Source organism: Berghia stephanieae, chromosome 6 (assembly GCF_034508935.2).
Source record: "Berghia stephanieae isolate SIO BIC M18660-M18661 chromosome 6, UCSD_Bste_1.3, whole genome shotgun sequence".
NCBI classification, from domain to species: Eukaryota; Metazoa; Mollusca; class Gastropoda; order Nudibranchia; family Aeolidiidae; genus Berghia; species Berghia stephanieae.
Genome location: NC_088365.1, coordinates 12042606 through 12059608, shown reverse-complemented (window position 1 = coordinate 12059608; position 17003 = coordinate 12042606). Strand labels below are relative to the sequence as shown.

Genomic DNA, 17003 nt, shown 5'->3' with positions numbered 1-17003 from the left:
CACCATATCTACATAAATTACGTGATGAGTTTTAAATCCCACCAGTTACCATGGTACAAATTTTACAATCCAAATTATTAAACGAAGGCGTCAATTTAACAATGTGTCAACTCATCCCAAGGACTACTATATCTCATTATATATAATATTATAGCTGAAAGGGAGGGGGTGGGGTAGTTTTTTTATTGAAAAGCACCCCAGGGAGCTTGGTGATTGCATTGGAGTATTATAACCGTTTGTTTTGTTGTTGTTTTTTCCTCTTCTCTTTCATTATTGTAAAGCGACTTTGAAAATATTCATGAATTAAATCGCTATACAAAGATTCGTGTAACTGTTGTTTATCTCCTACTCAATGTTTGTCAAAAACAAACTCAGCAACTCTGAGATTCTCTCACAAGTCGATCGATATTTGAAGTTGAAGGTTTTGCTTCGTCATGGTCATAGTTTGGCTTTATGGATTTTAGATTCTTGTTGGCTCGCAGGTTACAATTCACTGACTTATGCTTTTTTTTCTCCGTTTCGGCGTTAAATGAATCTTAATCTTAATTCTCTCTTTAGGAAAATCGTCACATCCATTACGATACAAACACCTTTATATATTTGTCTATATATTTACAAATTAATGCTGTTTTGTAAAGTCTGTTTTGTTCAACAAAATTATGTATAGATAGTGTGCGCTTGGCTAAGAAGCTCACAATATTGTCATCCGGATGAATAACGGACTAACACGCAAAACTATGTGTAACCTTGAACGTTTATAGATTGATGAATACAGTTTAGTGAAAATTACTAATAAACATGGATGGCACAAAAAAAAATTTAAAAAAAAATAAAAAAACAATAACAAAGACCTGAGTGACGTCAACTTCATTCTATAGTAAAGCATGTTCTTATTTCTTTTAAATTTGAGTTAAAAATGTTAATTTGTGTGTTTGTGCGACATTTCTGGAAGAATTTTGAAAATGGGAGGGAAGGAGAGAATAAAAGACTTGATGGATTTTCTTTACGACTTTGATATAGCAATAACGAATGTGATCTTATTCTATTTCAGATTTGAACATCAAGAAAAAAAAAAAAGAAAAGGAAGGAAAGTAAAATGGAATATCTCCTTTTGAAAATGCATGCGTGTGATCATCAATTAGAAGAATGAGGTTCTTCTCCCAACACCAATACACGCACACATAGGAGAGGGATACCATCAAGGGTCTGTATTATCCCTCAACATTGTTACAATACAAGGGAAGAGGGAAGAGCAGCAAACCATAAATCAGTCGTATACATCTATAACATTATCATCATCAATATTAACATCAACAAGGCTATAATCGATGAGGTTTCTTTTTTAATATTCTTCATCTCCTCAATTGTCATTTTTTAGTAGTATAACAATAAGGGACAAGTTCTATTCTTAAAACATAGTAGTAACAGCTTCAGCCCATTCACAGTTCTTTTTTTTAACCTTGGCAAAAACGGTGGATAAATATTACAATAACAAAACAAAACTTAACCGTAAACGTCTCGGAAGAATCGACGATCGAAGGAGCATCAATCTCGACCTCTTTCCAACCCAATCCCAATCATGGCGTTTTTCCGCCAGCTTGGTCTGATGCTGTGGAAGAACTGGCTTCTGCAGCGGAGGAAAATATGCGTGTCTGTGTTCGAGCTGCTTCTGCCGCTCTTCTTCGCCGCTCTGCTGCTTTTGCTCCGCGCTGTCATTGACACGGAGCCCGTGAATGAAAACACGATCTACAGTGTGCACAACGTCACTATGGACCAGTTCAACTTTGTCAACCCCTCGGACACGATCATCGGGTACAATCCGGACAGTGCCGAGGTGAACACCCTCATGGGCCACGCAGAGAGTGTGTTCAAGGCTCACACTCCTAATGTTAACGGTAAGTAAAGTCCTTCAGGTTCCCACTAGGCGATGTTCGATTTGTTACCCATAGGGAATGAGATTAGCGGAAGAGTAGCGTCCCTTGATTGGACGTCACCCATAGTCTGTGACGTCACCGGCGGAAAAGTTATTAGAAAGAGAACGTCATGTTGGTTGTGCGCATGCGTCTGTCCTCGCTTCCGGTGAAAGCGGCTTACTTGAGCCACTTCAAAATCAAATTGACGTTCTCTCTGTAAGGTGACGTCCAATCAAGGGACGCTACTCTTCCGCTAATCTCATTCCCTATTGTGTCATTTATTAGGTTTATATATTATAATATCGGAATGCAATGGATTGATAAAATTCAAGTTTTAAAGTCAAGATTGTCGGGATTAGAAAATGTCGGTTTATTATTTTTTTTTTTAAATTTAAAAAGTGAGCGTTATATAGCGCAATATCCACTAATTGTGCTCAAAGCGCTTTACAAGGGGTCCCTGGTCAACAGCAAATTTAACATGTAGGACGGAACATGACGCCTGGTAGGCGATATTACAATTTTTCGGACAAAGACAACGCTGTTAACGGCCAGGTACTTATTTTACACTTGAGTACGGGGAGAGAATGCGAATAAAGAGCCTTTTCTAAGGACTCAACTATGCGCCGAGCGCGAGGCTCGAACCCAGGGCCTTCCGATCCGAAAGCGAGTGTCATACCACACGACCACATAGCCGCACTTAACGTTGCGCTGTTTAAATAGATTATTACACTACCTTTTTTTCTTCTTCTCGCAGTCACGTTCCGAGGGTTTTCCACTGAAGATGACATGGAGGAATTCTTTAAAGCGAACTCAGTAAGGATGAGACACTGCATCACCTTCGAGAACGTAGATGCTGCCTCCTCCTCCCTGCCCCAAGACATCCAGTTTGCGGTCAGGCCGTACAGCGGCGACGAACGGTGGCGGACGCGTCAGACATATGAACCCGTGCAGAATACGGAGCCTCGCCAGGACAAGGGCAGTAAGTTTTGATGTTTACCATTACACTTGCATACCTACCAAGTACCCCGATGAAATCGGATTTCATCATCATCATCATTGCCTTTTTCACCCTGGGTCAGGGTATAGGCCACAGACAAACAGTTTCCATCCTTCTCTATCCTGAGCCAACTTTTTTTCATCTCATTCCAGGTCTTACCACTTCTCTGTATATCAGCTTCTTTAATTCTTCTCCATGTTCCTCGTGGCCTTCCTCGGATTTACCCCGATTTTTTCTTTATTTTACCTCACCCCGCCAGATTTGGGGAAACTCCGATTTTTAGGCTCCAATGGCTTTTTTAATGGACTGCCTCTCTCTCTCTCTCTCTCTCTCTCTCTCTCTCTCTCTCTCTCTCTCTCTCTCTCTCTCTCTCTCTCGCTATTTCTCTCTCTCATCCTTTGCCTCTTCCTCCTCCGCCGTCTCCTTCTCCTCATCTTCCTTCTCTTTCTGACTCTCTCCTGTTCCCTTCTTCATTCCACGTCCCTTTCTTTTCTTCTTTTGTCATTCCCCCTTCTCCTCCTTGTCTCCTTCTTCCCGTCCTCCCCATCCCCTCTTCTCCTCATCTTTCTTCTACTCTTCCGCCCTCTCTTCTTTTCCATCTTCATCCTCCTCTTTCGTCCTCCCCCTCCCTTCCCTCTTCCTTCACACTATTCTCCTTCTCATCATCTTCCTTCTCTTTCTCACTCTCTCCTGTTCCCTTCTTCATTCCACGTCCCTTTCTTTTCTTCTTTTGTCATTCCCCCTTCTCCTCCTTGTCTCCTTCTTCCCGTCCTCCCCACCCCCCTCTTCCTCCTCATCTTTCTTCTACTCTTCCGCCCTCTCTTCTTTTCCATCTTCATCCTCCTCTTTCGTCCTCCCCCTCCCCTTCCCTCTTCCTTCAAACTATTCTCCTTCTCCTCATCTTCCTTCTCTTTCTGACTCTCTCCTGTTCCCTTCTTCATTCCACGTCCCTTTCTTCTCTTCTTTTGTCATTCCCCCTTCTCCTCCTTTTCTCCTTCTTCCCATCCTCCCCATCCCCCTCTTCCTCCTCATCTTTCTTCTACTCTTCCGCCCTCTCTTCTTTTCCATCTTCATCCTCCTCTTTCGTTCTCCCCTCCCCTTCCCTCTTCCGTCACACTATTCTCCTTCTCCTCATCTTCCTTCTCTTTCTCACTCTCTCCTGTTCCCTTCTTCATTCCACGTCCCTTTCTTTTCTTCTTTTGTCATCCCCATTCTCCTCCTTTTCTCCTTCTTCTCACCCCCCCCCCCCGCTTCCTCCTCATCTTTCTTAATTCTCCTCTTCCGCCTTCTCTTCTTTTCCATCTTCATCCTCCTCTTTCGCCCCCCCCCCCCCTTTCCCTGTTCCTTCACACTATTCTTTCCTCACAACCACCCGTTCCATTCATCTCGTTCCCAGTGTACATCGACAGGGGAGTTCTGTACTTACAGAGAATTGTCGGAGAAGGCATCATCAAATACTGGCTGTCCAAAACTGGAGGAGACCCCAATTCCGTCTCCTTAGGAGCGTATTCCCAGCGCATGGCATACCCCCCGTACGTAAAAGACCCCATGATCCTCGTCATTCAAGGAAACCTGCCGTTGTTCCTTGTGCTCAGTTTCATTCTTAGCGTCATCGTCAATACCAAGAATCTCGTATACGAAAAGGAGAGGAAGCTGAAGGTAAGTAACACTGATAGACGGGATAATGTCAATAGATATGTACCTTTTTGTTTTGTTTTTGTTTTTAAGGGTTTTACGGCGCTTGCAACACATTAAGGTCATATCAGCGCCAGTAAAAAGGAAGAAAATCGGATAGTAAAAAGTTCTAGAATTACAATAAAGCATCCAAGAAAAGGGAAGACAAAGGGGAATTGGTTCAAATAAGAAACAGGTGGATTCCAAAAGCACGTTATCAAAGTACTTAGTTTTAGATCACTAAAAGTCTCATCCAGACACAAGCACAGGTCCCCGCTAAGAGGAACACACTCAAATGTTTTACAAATCATATATAATATAAAGAAAGCATAATACAGTGCATAACAGAGAGATGATTTACAAGGAAAAAAATATCATCTCCCAAAACTAACTATACATTCGACTGTTTCCCTGTCAGCCAGGGCATCTGGCAGGACCAGGACAAAACCAAGTGATCTCATTCCAAGACAAAGACAGAAAGCATGTTGGAAAACAGATATAAGGGAATAGAAGACACAGTATGTACCCCACTGCCCACTATGGGAGGTCAGGAACCCCACCCAGGCAACTCCGGTAGATATGTACCTCATCCCTAGACAGTCTGGGCTGGAAATGTAAACAGTTATTTATAATGCCAGGCGGTCCTCAGCGCGGCACTAGTTATTTTCAAAAGAAATTAGAAAAGTACATTAGGATAGCGGAGTTGTTAGCAATAAAAGTTTCGTGTTCAAAGACCCCTTTTTTGTTTTGTTTTTTTTTTGCATGGTCAATAACTAAATAGAATATTAAAAAAAAAAAAAAAAAGCAGTAATCCTATTTTGAAAAAAAATCCGTGTTTATTACTCTTTTTTTTCTATTGTTTGGCTGAAGTAGCAGTTTGGGTGACGAATGTTCCTTGATACGTTTTTGGATGATTTTTAAAAACTGTTATATTCATTAGGTGAAATATTAACCATCCTCGCTTCTAGGTCAACGGTTCAACCCGACGTGCACTTATTTGCAGGTCTGATGACCCAATTCCTTATGGGCTCATTGTTGAACTCTCAAAAAAAAAAAATAAATGACGCAAAATATTGTCCATTACAACAATGTTAAACTAGGCCCACAAGGTCCGGATGTCAGACCTGCATACATGAACACGTCGGTTCAACCCCCACCAGCCAATGTGAGCTAAAGATTGTTAGAAATGATCATAGTTAAGTTTAGAACTTTAGTGTTACATTGTTCAACACGATACATTTTGAACCCACGTGTGTCAAATATACGCCCCCCCCCCCCCCCTATTTTTTTTTTCTTTTAATATTATTTTTTCCTCTTTTCATATCGTCTCAAGGAATCCATGAAACTAATGGGCTTGAAGGCCTCTGTCCATTGGTGGTCTTGGTTCATCACATTTTGTGTCTACTTGGTGCCAACCCTGTTCCTGTACGCCATCTTTATCGGCGTTGACATCATCAAGGACAAAGGTCCAATCCTCACCAAATCGGACACCTCCCTGATCTTCGTGTTTCTCTTGATTTACGGATTTTCAGTGGTCACTTTCTGCTTCATGGTATCCTCTTTGGCACAAAAAGGTATAATATTATATACGGATGTTTTTGTATATATGTAGATATAGACGTGCGGCTATGTGGTCTAGTGGTATGACACTCGCTTTCGGATCGGAAGGTCCTGGGTTCGAGCCTCGCTCGGCGCATAGTTGAATCCTTGGAGAAGGCTTTTTACTCACATTCTCTCACCGTACTCAGGTGTAAAATGAGTACCTGGCCGTTAACAGCGTTGTCTCTGTCCCAAAAATTTGTAATATCGCCTGACAGGCGTCATGTCTCGTCCTACATGTTATGTGTTGCTGTTGGCCAGGGACCTCTTGTAAAGCGTTTTGAGCACGTTTAGTGGATATTGCGCTATATAAAAGCTCAAGTTTTTTACTTTCCTAACAAAGACAAATGTACGATCTGGATTTGTATTCGTCAAGAAATATAAACAAACAGATACAAATAATTTCTATTCATCTCATCGACCAGTGTGCCTTTTAACTCACTCAATCCTAGAGATTTTTGCTACTTTTCAAAATTGGAAAAAATGTATTAAAAATGAGCGTGTCCATAGATAGTTTTATTCAATTAGCATTAACATGCAAAAACTAAAAACATTAGCTTTGATACTACGCCTATAATTTGTCTCAGAAAATTGTAATTAATAGGCATAGGGTAAAAGTAACCCCGGGTAAACCACGGATATGGTCGGTGTCAGGGTTGAGTGAGTTAAAACTATTTTGTGAAAAGACTGAAATAAACCATGCACAAGCTGCATTACAGAGAGACAAAATGAGTAGTTAGAATTAAGTTTTAGCTTAAGGGGAAACAAATAAAATTAAAAAATAAGACAAGAGGCTCTTTACGCTGCTGAGGAAATGAATAAGAAAGTCATCGCGCATGGTGAGTCTTTTGTCATGCGCTCTTTTGGCTGCCTGTTGAGAAAAGGATTAAATTCAAAGCTTGTGTTTTAGTGTCTTGAAGGTACTGCCCCTTCCTACATTTCGGAACTAATTGAAATATATTCAAAACCCCGCCCCTTACGTTCGGCCAGTGATTCCACCAAACTAGTTGTCCCTCGAATTCGGAAAAATGCTGGAATGAGATCATTTTCTCAATTCGGACCCTCTGTTTGGAACGCCTTACCACAGAGCATTCGTGAAAAAGAATCTTTGTCTATTTTTAAACGTTCGCTTAAAACATATGTTTCGTCTTTAGTAGATAGTATGAGAAGCAGGATAGGTCTGTCTTGTTTCTGTTGTGTGTTGTGTGTGTGTGGTGTGTGTGTGTGTGTGTGTGTGTGTGTGGCTGTGTGTGTGTGTGTCTGTATACTTGTGTATGTGAATGAGTATGTTTCAGCCAAAGTAATTTGTAATTTAAGTGCTTAGAGTCTGGTGTCTCGGAGTTATAGCGCTATATAAGTTTTCAGCATTATTATTATTATTATTATTATTATTATTATATTATTATATTATTTTTTATTATTATTATTATTATTATTATTATTATTATTATTATTATTATTATTATTGATGATGATGATGATGATGATAATTATTATGATATTATTAATTATTATTATTATTATTATTATTATTATTATTATTATTATTATTATTATTATTATTATTTTATTATTATTATTATTATATTATTATTATTATTATTATTATTATTAATTATTATTTATTATTATTATTTTATTTTAAATATTATTATTATTATTGTTGTGATGATGATGATGATGATTATATTATTATTATTTATTATTATTATTATTATTATTATTATTATTATTATTATTATTATTATTATTATTATTATTATTATTATTATTATTATTATTATTATTATTATTAAAATAGCATATTTAATTTAATCATTTCTTTTTAAAAATGTTCTCAGCGAATGTCGGGGCAGCTTTGTCGGGGATACTGTTCTTTGGTATCTACGCACCTTACTTTTACCTGAATAGTAATTATGAGGATCTGTCCAAATCGACCAAGCTGGGGGTCTCATTGCTATTCAACTGTGCCATGGGTCTCGGTGCCAACGTCATTGGCCTCTATGAGGGAACTGGTATGTATGTATTATTACACTGTCGTACTCTGTGAAAAACAAAACAAAAAACAATCACACACACACACACACACACACACACACACACACACACACACGCTTTGGAAATTTTGGCTAGAACCTCGTCCTTCAAAAAACAATCTCGAAGACTCAGGTTTGAGAGTTTTTGACAATTTTTAATAATTGTGTGCGTCCCTGACATAATCAGTTGCAAGGTGAAATTTTTTGTTTGCGCTTTTTGCATTTTTCCTTTTTGAAAGCCCAATGTCTCCTGTGCATTTTAATCTGTATTTGAAGCAAATCTGGTGATTTTTCATGAAGTTATGGTCATATGCATGGGTAAGGGTGTGAAACCTTAATTTTGAGAAAATCGCTTCCAAAGTTGGCAAGAATTGATATTCAGTATAATAATTACCTTCAAAAAAATTAAATTGAAATATTTAGGAGTAGAATTCAATTAAAATATTTCATATATATGAAGAAAAATGTTTGATTTAATGATTTTTGATGAAACTCATTTTCCATAAAAATTGACCTCTTGACTAAGATTGTCAATATCTCTGTTCAAAACTTTCACCATGCGACTGATTATATCAGGGACGCCCACAATTGATAATTGAAGGATGGATTTTCTGGTCTGAATATTTATAACGTGTTTTTTGTTCTTTTTAGAGTACCGAAGTACGTACAGACCTGCCACATGTACCGATTAAATCGCTATAGAATGATGATGTCATTCGGCTCTTTGTTGTCGTTTTTAAACCATTTGACGTCTTCATTAGAGTCCCTCTAAATTGGATTCAATAGTCTGATGTCACGTTGCCCAGCAATGGCGGCCATCGTGGTTCTAAACAATGAAAATCGGTACTTGTCATTCTTCATGCTGACTATAACTTTTCATATGTCTTGTGATCAGAATGTGTAAAAGTCAAAACATGATCAGATTTATAATGGGTTTTTTTCCCCTCTTGATACGCTTTTATGCTCGTCGGAGAAATATTTTCATAGGGGCGTCCGCCATTGTTCCGATACTTTAGAGCCAGTTACTAAGTTACCATGCGTCATTACAAGGAAAGTGACGTTACGACTGTTGAAGCGTATTGTTGCACAAAAAGTTGTTTGTTTTTTGGTGTTAGTATGATTGATCTGGTGAACAGAATTGATGAGTATTTTACTTTTGGAGCATTAAGTTGAGCATGGGTCACTGCAAAGTGGAGGAAAATTGAGCTGAAAATAAAGTAGATCTTAAGACATTCTTTTTGGATGACACGAGTTTGGAAGACTAATTCATTCATTCATTCATTCATTCATTCATTCATTCATTCATTCATTCATTCATTCATTCATTCATTCATTCATTAACATTCATAAATTGTTTCCCCATGTGTTTAGGCGAGGGTTTACAGTGGGACAACTTCTACGACCCAGCCACTGTCGACGACAACCTAAGCATGTTAGAGTGCATGATAATGCTTCTCATCGACTCCTTTATCCACCTCATTATCTACTGGTATTTGGAGAACATCAGACCAGGAGAGTTTGGGGTGCCCAAACCATTCTACTTTTGCTTCACTGTGAGTTATTTGGGTGGGGGTTTCACTCTTTTTAGGGATTTTAAAAAGAAATATATATACGCAAAGCAAATTGTCATTTCCACTAATAACGTCTAATTAATTTCTGCTATCTTTTTAAAGTCATGTATTAAAAAAAAAACAAAAAAAAAAAACTTGAGCTTTTATATAGCACAATATCCACTAAACGTGCTCAAAGCGCTTTACAAGGGGTCCCTGGCCAACATCAACACATAACATGTAGGACGAGGACATGTCAGGCGATATTACACATTTTTGGGACAGAGACAACGCTGTTAACGGCCAGGTACTCATTTTACACCTGAGTACGGTGAGAGAATATGAGTAAAGAGCCTTCTCCATAGACTCAACTATGCGCCGAGCGAGCCTCAAACCCAGGACCTTCCGATCCGAAAGCGAGTGTCATACCACTAGACCACATAGCCGCACATGTATTAATGTTTCTATTATTTTTGTTATATACTGAAGAATGGTTTTTTGGCCAGAACGCTTCCGTGTTGATATTTAGTAATTTTTTTTTAAAGCTGATGTATTTTTTGTACATTAACCCTCTCCTTATCAACTATAGGAAAATCGTCACATTCGTTATGATACAACTAACATTTTTTAAATTCAAATTTCTTTTGTACATCATAAAATTTAAAGAAAATGAACAGTGTGTTGTAGAGCAAGTTTTGCCAAAGAAATTATGCATCGCAAGAACCTACTGCCAAGTTTGAGTGATAAATAATATATTTTTGTTTTAGTTGGGTGTGAAGTTTTGGGGAAAATCCTGAAAATGGCTGGTACGGAGAGAGTTAATCACTCACATATGGATAAAAAAGAAACAGAAATATTAAAGAATTTTAGAGTTAACTGCCCGTGGATTCAGCTTGCTTGACAATAGTTCATATAATCCATCATTAGGCCTTATAGAATCAAATTTTCTTTTCTTACCATACAAGTCGCCTGTTAAACATCCTTTTTTTTTTTTTTTTGGTACAAAAAGAGTGTCTAAAAGGTAACTTAAATGATACATACAGTCTGCTGGGGGGAATTAAATGATTAATTAAAATAAGCATTTAGGTGATGAAACAATACGAATGGGTGTTAAATATTCAAATTTAATTTTTTCCTTATTTTTATTATATTCCAGAAATCGTACTGGTGTGGAGCAGGGAAGTCATCCAAGAACTCATCATACTTACAGGACAATGCTGAAACCAATCTGAGATTTGAGAAGGAACCTTCGAATCTGAAGGCTGGTATAGAGATCAGAGATCTCAAAAAGGTGTGTATGTAGTGTCTGCCGTTTTTGTCATGGCCATCCGTGTGAATGGATTTTGTGACAAAGAAATATTTCCCTTTGTTGTGTATTTTATAGTGAAAGTTAAGTATTCTTTCAGTTGCAAAAGAGCCATGGAGTTAGAGTTTGTTCCAGATTTTTGTAATATTATACAGACACTATCCATGGCTTTTTACCCTTTTTGCAAGATTCAAGTCTATTACAAAATATACAGACACTATCCATGGCTTTTTACCCTGTTTGCAAGATTCAAGTCTATTACAAAATATACTTACTTACTTACTTATCCGAACCAGCGACCACCTGAGCTCTAGCCCTTCGGTCTTGTGCCATGACGTAGAAGTTAGATGTCTTTTGTAGTTGTTCCAGGTGACTATAAAGTGTGTTACTGATGCTTGGATTTGGTGGGAATTACAAAATATACAGACACTATCCATGGCTTTTTACCCTTTTTGCAAGATTCTAGTCTATTACAAAATATACAGACACTATCCATGGCTTTTTACCTTTTTTGCAAGATTCAAGTCTATTACAAAATATACAGACACTATCCATACGCTTTTTGCAAGATTCAAGTCTATTACAAAATATACAGACACTATCCATGGCTTTTTACCCTTTTTGCACGATTCTAGTCTATTGCAAAATATACAGACACTGTCCATGGCTTTTTACCCTTTTTGCACGATTCTAGTCTATTGCAAAATATACAGACACTGTCCATGGCTTTTTACCCTTTTTGCACGATTCTAGTCTATTACAAAATATACAGACACTATCCATGGCTTTTTACCCTTTTTGCACGATTCTAGTCTATTACAAAGTACAATCGACCAGATCTTGCGATTCCAATCAAGGTTGGGTGGACATAGGATCAGAAAAAGATAAACAAAGGAAACAAAAAAAAAAAAAATACAAAACAAAAAAATTAAAGACACCACCAATTTCAAACATCTTGACTGCCCGAGGGACTGTTACAGAATTTAATATTTTACCAACTGAGTTGTAAATTGCTTTTTTATTTCAATTGGTTTTCACCAATTTAATAGACTTGTAAAGCGCTTTAAACACGGTTAGTGGATATTGCGCTATATAAAAGCTCAATTCAAAGCTCAATTACTGTAAATTAGCTACTTTATCCTTGCTTGGTGGATTGGGGTCAGAAAAAAAAAATTAATATTGGCTATTAAGCTTAACTGCTGGTCAAAACTTCGCGATGGTGGCGCGCGAACGAGCCGGCGATCTCCAGTAGTGGGTGAGAGAAGGCTTTAGAAATATGACTTGGGTTTGATACGAATATTTTTGTGTTCGTGGATAGCTCAGACGGTAGAGCCACGCTCTCACCTGCCAGGCGGAGTTGTCGTACCAATAAGGTCGCAGGTTCAAACCCCACCACCGCCGCGAAAAAAATTTTAATTCTCTATTGTCTTCTGGCACTTTTCTACTCACTTCATATCTTGTTGTTAAAAAATAAATCTATACTTCACCAGGGATCGACACCAATCCTTTGAATGCTCTTGACGATCGGGACCCCCTATTTGATTTGTTCATCATTTTATACGATAGGAATTTATTTATTATCCTTCTTGTCTTTTTTAGATCTATGGTAAGAAGACCGCAGTAGATGGTTTGTCACTGAACATGTTTGAAGGTCAAATTTCTGTCCTCTTGGGTCATAACGGAGCTGGAAAAACCACGACAATGTCCATGCTGACAGGTAGGTGATGATACTGTTGTATTCAATTGTGATCTATCATCTCAATACTCTATTATGTCATGGTGGACCAGAGAGATGATTTATCTTAACTACGCCACAACCACTTTATCTCATTCATCTGTAGTGTTTCATAAATCCTGTTTTGTTGATAAAGGGGAAACCTGAAACATTTATTTGATCTGTTTTTGTAATTAAATTGAAGCTTACATTCAATTACACATTATTTTTTATTTCTTCGAGCTTCGAGCAGCAGCATTTAAATTAATATAATTTATATCATTTCAAGATTTGATTTAATTTTTGGCAGCTACATAACACACTTTTATCAAACAATTAAAAAAAAACATTATGGTCAATATTGCATATCCAGAAAATAAAAAAGAATTTTTAAAAAATCATGGTACCTTCTACGGCTATGTGCTCTTGTTGTATGACTGGAAGGTCCAGTGTTCGAGTCTCACTCTGAGTGAGACATAATAAGTCCTTGGAAAAGGCTCTTTTCTTACATTCTCTCATTCAGGTGTAAAATGAGTACCTGGTCATTAACAGCGTTGTCGTTGTTGAAAATTTTGTTTGTAATATCACCTTACTCGCATCGCGTCTCGTCCTACATGTTTAGTTTGCTGTTGGCAAGGGAACCCTTTGTAATGTACTTTGTGCACGTTTATTAGATATTATCTATTAGCTTTATAAATGCCCAAGGTCTCAATATTATAGCTATAAAGCTTGGCCCCTTTAGGGTGTTGTTTCATAACCTATACTACCCTCTTTATCGCCCTAAATTGTCCAGTAATTGATTGAAATATGTAAAATGATGTTCAAAGTATACATCATTTTTTAAAACTCTCTCCTTACCAGCTGTTTTCAGAATTTGACCCGAAACTTCATACTCACTCAACACAAAAATAGATTATTCAGACAAAATAGTAACGAGTATATTATGCTTGTTTTTGTTCAGAAAAAAAATGAGCTCTGCAATACACTGTCGCATTTTTATAGTTATAACTATAACAGAAATGAAATTAGAACAAGAAAATTGTTGGTTATATCGTAACGAATGTGACGATTTTCCTTAGGGTGGTAAGGAGATGGTTAAAAAAAACCTTTGTTCTTTTCTCTCAAGGCTTCATCCCACCAACTAGTGGTACTGCAGTTGTCAATGACTACGATATCACAGAAAACATTGATGGTGTTAGAAGCAGCCTGGGGTTGTGTCCACAACACAACATCCTCTTCGACACACTCACTGTCAAGGAACATCTTGAATTCTTTGCAAGGGTAAGTGATACCGATAAAAGTTAAAATAGTTTAAATTTGTTTAAATTTTTTTTTTCTCAAGCCTAGAGATACAGATATATTTTTTTTCTCTTTCTTATATTGAACTTTTACATAGGTTTCTATATGTGATTTAAAAAATGTCTACATCTCAATTGTTTTCAAAGCATCTTTCGAATGAGAAAGCTGAGATATTAAATTTTCACTAGAATCTTTAAATAGAAACCCTTTTCATCATTATTGTACAAGTGTGAGAGGAAGGCAGGGGGGGGGGGGGGGGGGGGGCTGGGAGGGAAGTAGGGAGAAGATGCAGGAGATTATTTGTTGGAGCGCTGGTTTATTTCCAACTTAAAAGATGCTGAGCCTATAATTGATCACTTGTTTTCATTTGTATTCAATTTAATAACACTGATGATGATGATGATGATGATGATGAGGATGATGATACTAATAATGACATAATGATGATGATGATGATAATTAATAATAATAATAATAATAATAATAATAATAATAATAATAATAATAATAATAATAATAATATATAATAATAATAATAATAATAATAATAATAATAGTAATAATGATAATAATACTAATAATGATAATAATAATAATAATAATAATGATGATGATGATGATGATGATGATGATGATGATGATGATTTTATTATTGCTATTGTTATAGATATTAGACATTTTTGACATTTTGGTTTTTTTAAAAATAGGTATTTATCTTACTGTCCAAAAAAGACAACAAAACAACATTGGTATTTTCATTAGTATTATCATAGTTTATAATACAAGAAGAAGAAGAAGAAGAAGAAGAAGAAGAAGAAGAAGAAGAATGATAGTAATGAAAATGATGACGATGACAACGATGATGATGGTGATGGTGGTGATGATGATGATGATGATGATGATGATGATGATGATGATGATAATAGTTATAAAATAATTATATTTTGGAAGTAACCACTCCCTTTCAAATGCTTTTTGGCAACTCACACCATCATGCTGATGACAAACGCATGCTCTGTTTTGCACGCTCACTAATGGCATGGAATTATCATGATTTATTGCTGATATAATGCAATCCAGCAGTTTGTTCCAATCTCTTGTAGAAAAAGCTAATTTGTCTACCTTATTTATGTGTTTTATAGCACAAGTTGTACGTATATATATCTATTAATTTTGTAGGGGAAAACAAACAGAATCAAAGGGTCCCATACCAGGAAAATTTGATTTTCGACAAAGGCTGGAGGCATTTAATTTCACTCATAAATTGACCAAAATTTAGCACCATTTTCAGTTTTTGTCTTGTGTAGCAACTGGTAAATATGTTTTGATGATTTGTTACAGTGAATGACATAATCAGTCGGTTGGTGAAAAAGTTTGAATGGAGATATTGCCAAGTGTAGTTAGAAAGTCCATTTTTATCAAAAATGACTTCTTGTCATAAATGATGAAATCAAACCCATGTTTGTACATCTTCGGGAAATATCTAAGCTTAATTTCATTTCTAAATATTTTTTACAGCTAGTCAAGTTGAAAAACTATGAAATTTGAGAAAAGTTGTTCGATACCTTCCCCATACATCTGACCATAACTTCATGAAAAATCATCCGATTTATTTCAAATAAAAATTAAAATGCTCTGGACAACATATTCTTTCAGAAAATGAAAAAAAAAATGCAAACCCAAAATTTTCACCTTCCGACCGATTATGTCATGTACTGACACATTTGATTTTATAGTTTCATCTCCATTTTTCTTTTCCAGTTAAAAGGAGCTTCAAACAAAGAGGCCAATGCCGAAATTCAGCCTCTGATAGAAGAAGTTGGACTGCTACCCAAGATGAATGATAGCTCTGCCAATTTGTCGGGTGGTCAAAAGAGAAAGCTCTCTGTGGCTATTGCCCTCATTGCTAAATCAAAGGTTAAAATCTTAAATTGATGTCTCAATTTTTTTATTTTTTTTTACTGTGATGTTTGCTCATTACTTGTTAAGCGGGAGCAGTTGGTTGTTATATATCCTTTTTTATGAATGGCGAAAAAGAGTAAAAACAAACAAACTGGTTATTATTTTTTTAGACTGTGAGAATTGATGTTGTTGTCTTAATTTGTTTTTGTTTTTTTCCATTTACTTCAAAAAATATTTTAATCTTCAAATTAACATTCAAATGGTTTGATTACATTTCTTTCAATTCACAAATTACTGTCACTACATAGAATTTAGTTATGAATGCCAACAACCTTTTTAGCAAGACAGTGATACCAGTGATGTGATTTTGGCTTCTATGAAACTCGAGTGACATTGATGTAACTTCACTCTTGATAAAAATGGAAAGATTTCATGTTAGAGGAAAAATCGTTCAATGAAGCGAAGAATGGCAAGATGTTGCCTGAATGAACCCTTGAGTAGTCAAAATGCAAGCAAAATTGAAAATCTTGAATAGATCTTTCCTAAGTAAAACAAAAAATAAACACAAATGTAAAAAAAAAAATTAATCCGCAAACGATTTATCAAATTGTAAATTTTGTTTGACTCATATTTGTTTTTCTCTGTTTATATACGACTCATATTTGTTTTTCTCTGTTTATATACGACTTATAATGACTCATATTTGTTTTTCTCTGTTTATATACGACTCATATTTATTTTTCTCTGTTTATATACGACTCATATTTATTTTTCTCTGTTTATATATGACTCATATTTATTTATCTCTGTATATATATGACTCATATTTATTTATCTCTGTTTATATATGACTCATATTTATTTATACTGTTAATTTATGACTCATATTTATTTTTCTCTGTTTATATATGACTCATATTTATTTTTCTCTGTTTATATATGACTCATATTTATTTATCTCTGTATATATATGACTCATATTTATTTTTCTCTGTTTATATACGACTCATATT

The 17003-nt window shown here is 36.1% G+C and overlaps 1 protein-coding gene across 5 annotated transcripts in view; it reads left to right on the top strand.

Annotated features, from left to right (window-relative positions):
• Positions 1 to 17003, top strand: part of LOC144974490 (phospholipid-transporting ATPase ABCA3-like) — a 129281-nt gene that overhangs the window by 82632 nt on the left and 29646 nt on the right. For all 5 annotated transcript variants that reach the window (XM_078917395.1, XM_078917393.1, XM_078917394.1 and 2 more), the window contains 10 exons: positions 1052 to 1895; positions 2668 to 2892; positions 4307 to 4569; positions 5918 to 6158; positions 8025 to 8198; positions 9591 to 9772; positions 10926 to 11060; positions 12675 to 12792; positions 13916 to 14070; positions 15850 to 16005. In XM_078917395.1, coding sequence (XP_078773521.1) covers positions 1580 to 1895; positions 2668 to 2892; positions 4307 to 4569; positions 5918 to 6158; positions 8025 to 8198; positions 9591 to 9772; positions 10926 to 11060; positions 12675 to 12792; positions 13916 to 14070; positions 15850 to 16005 — 1965 coding nt within the window. In that variant the 5' untranslated portion in view covers positions 1052 to 1579. The remainder of the gene's footprint in view (positions 1 to 1051; positions 1896 to 2667; positions 2893 to 4306; positions 4570 to 5917; positions 6159 to 8024; positions 8199 to 9590; positions 9773 to 10925; positions 11061 to 12674; positions 12793 to 13915; positions 14071 to 15849; positions 16006 to 17003) is intronic.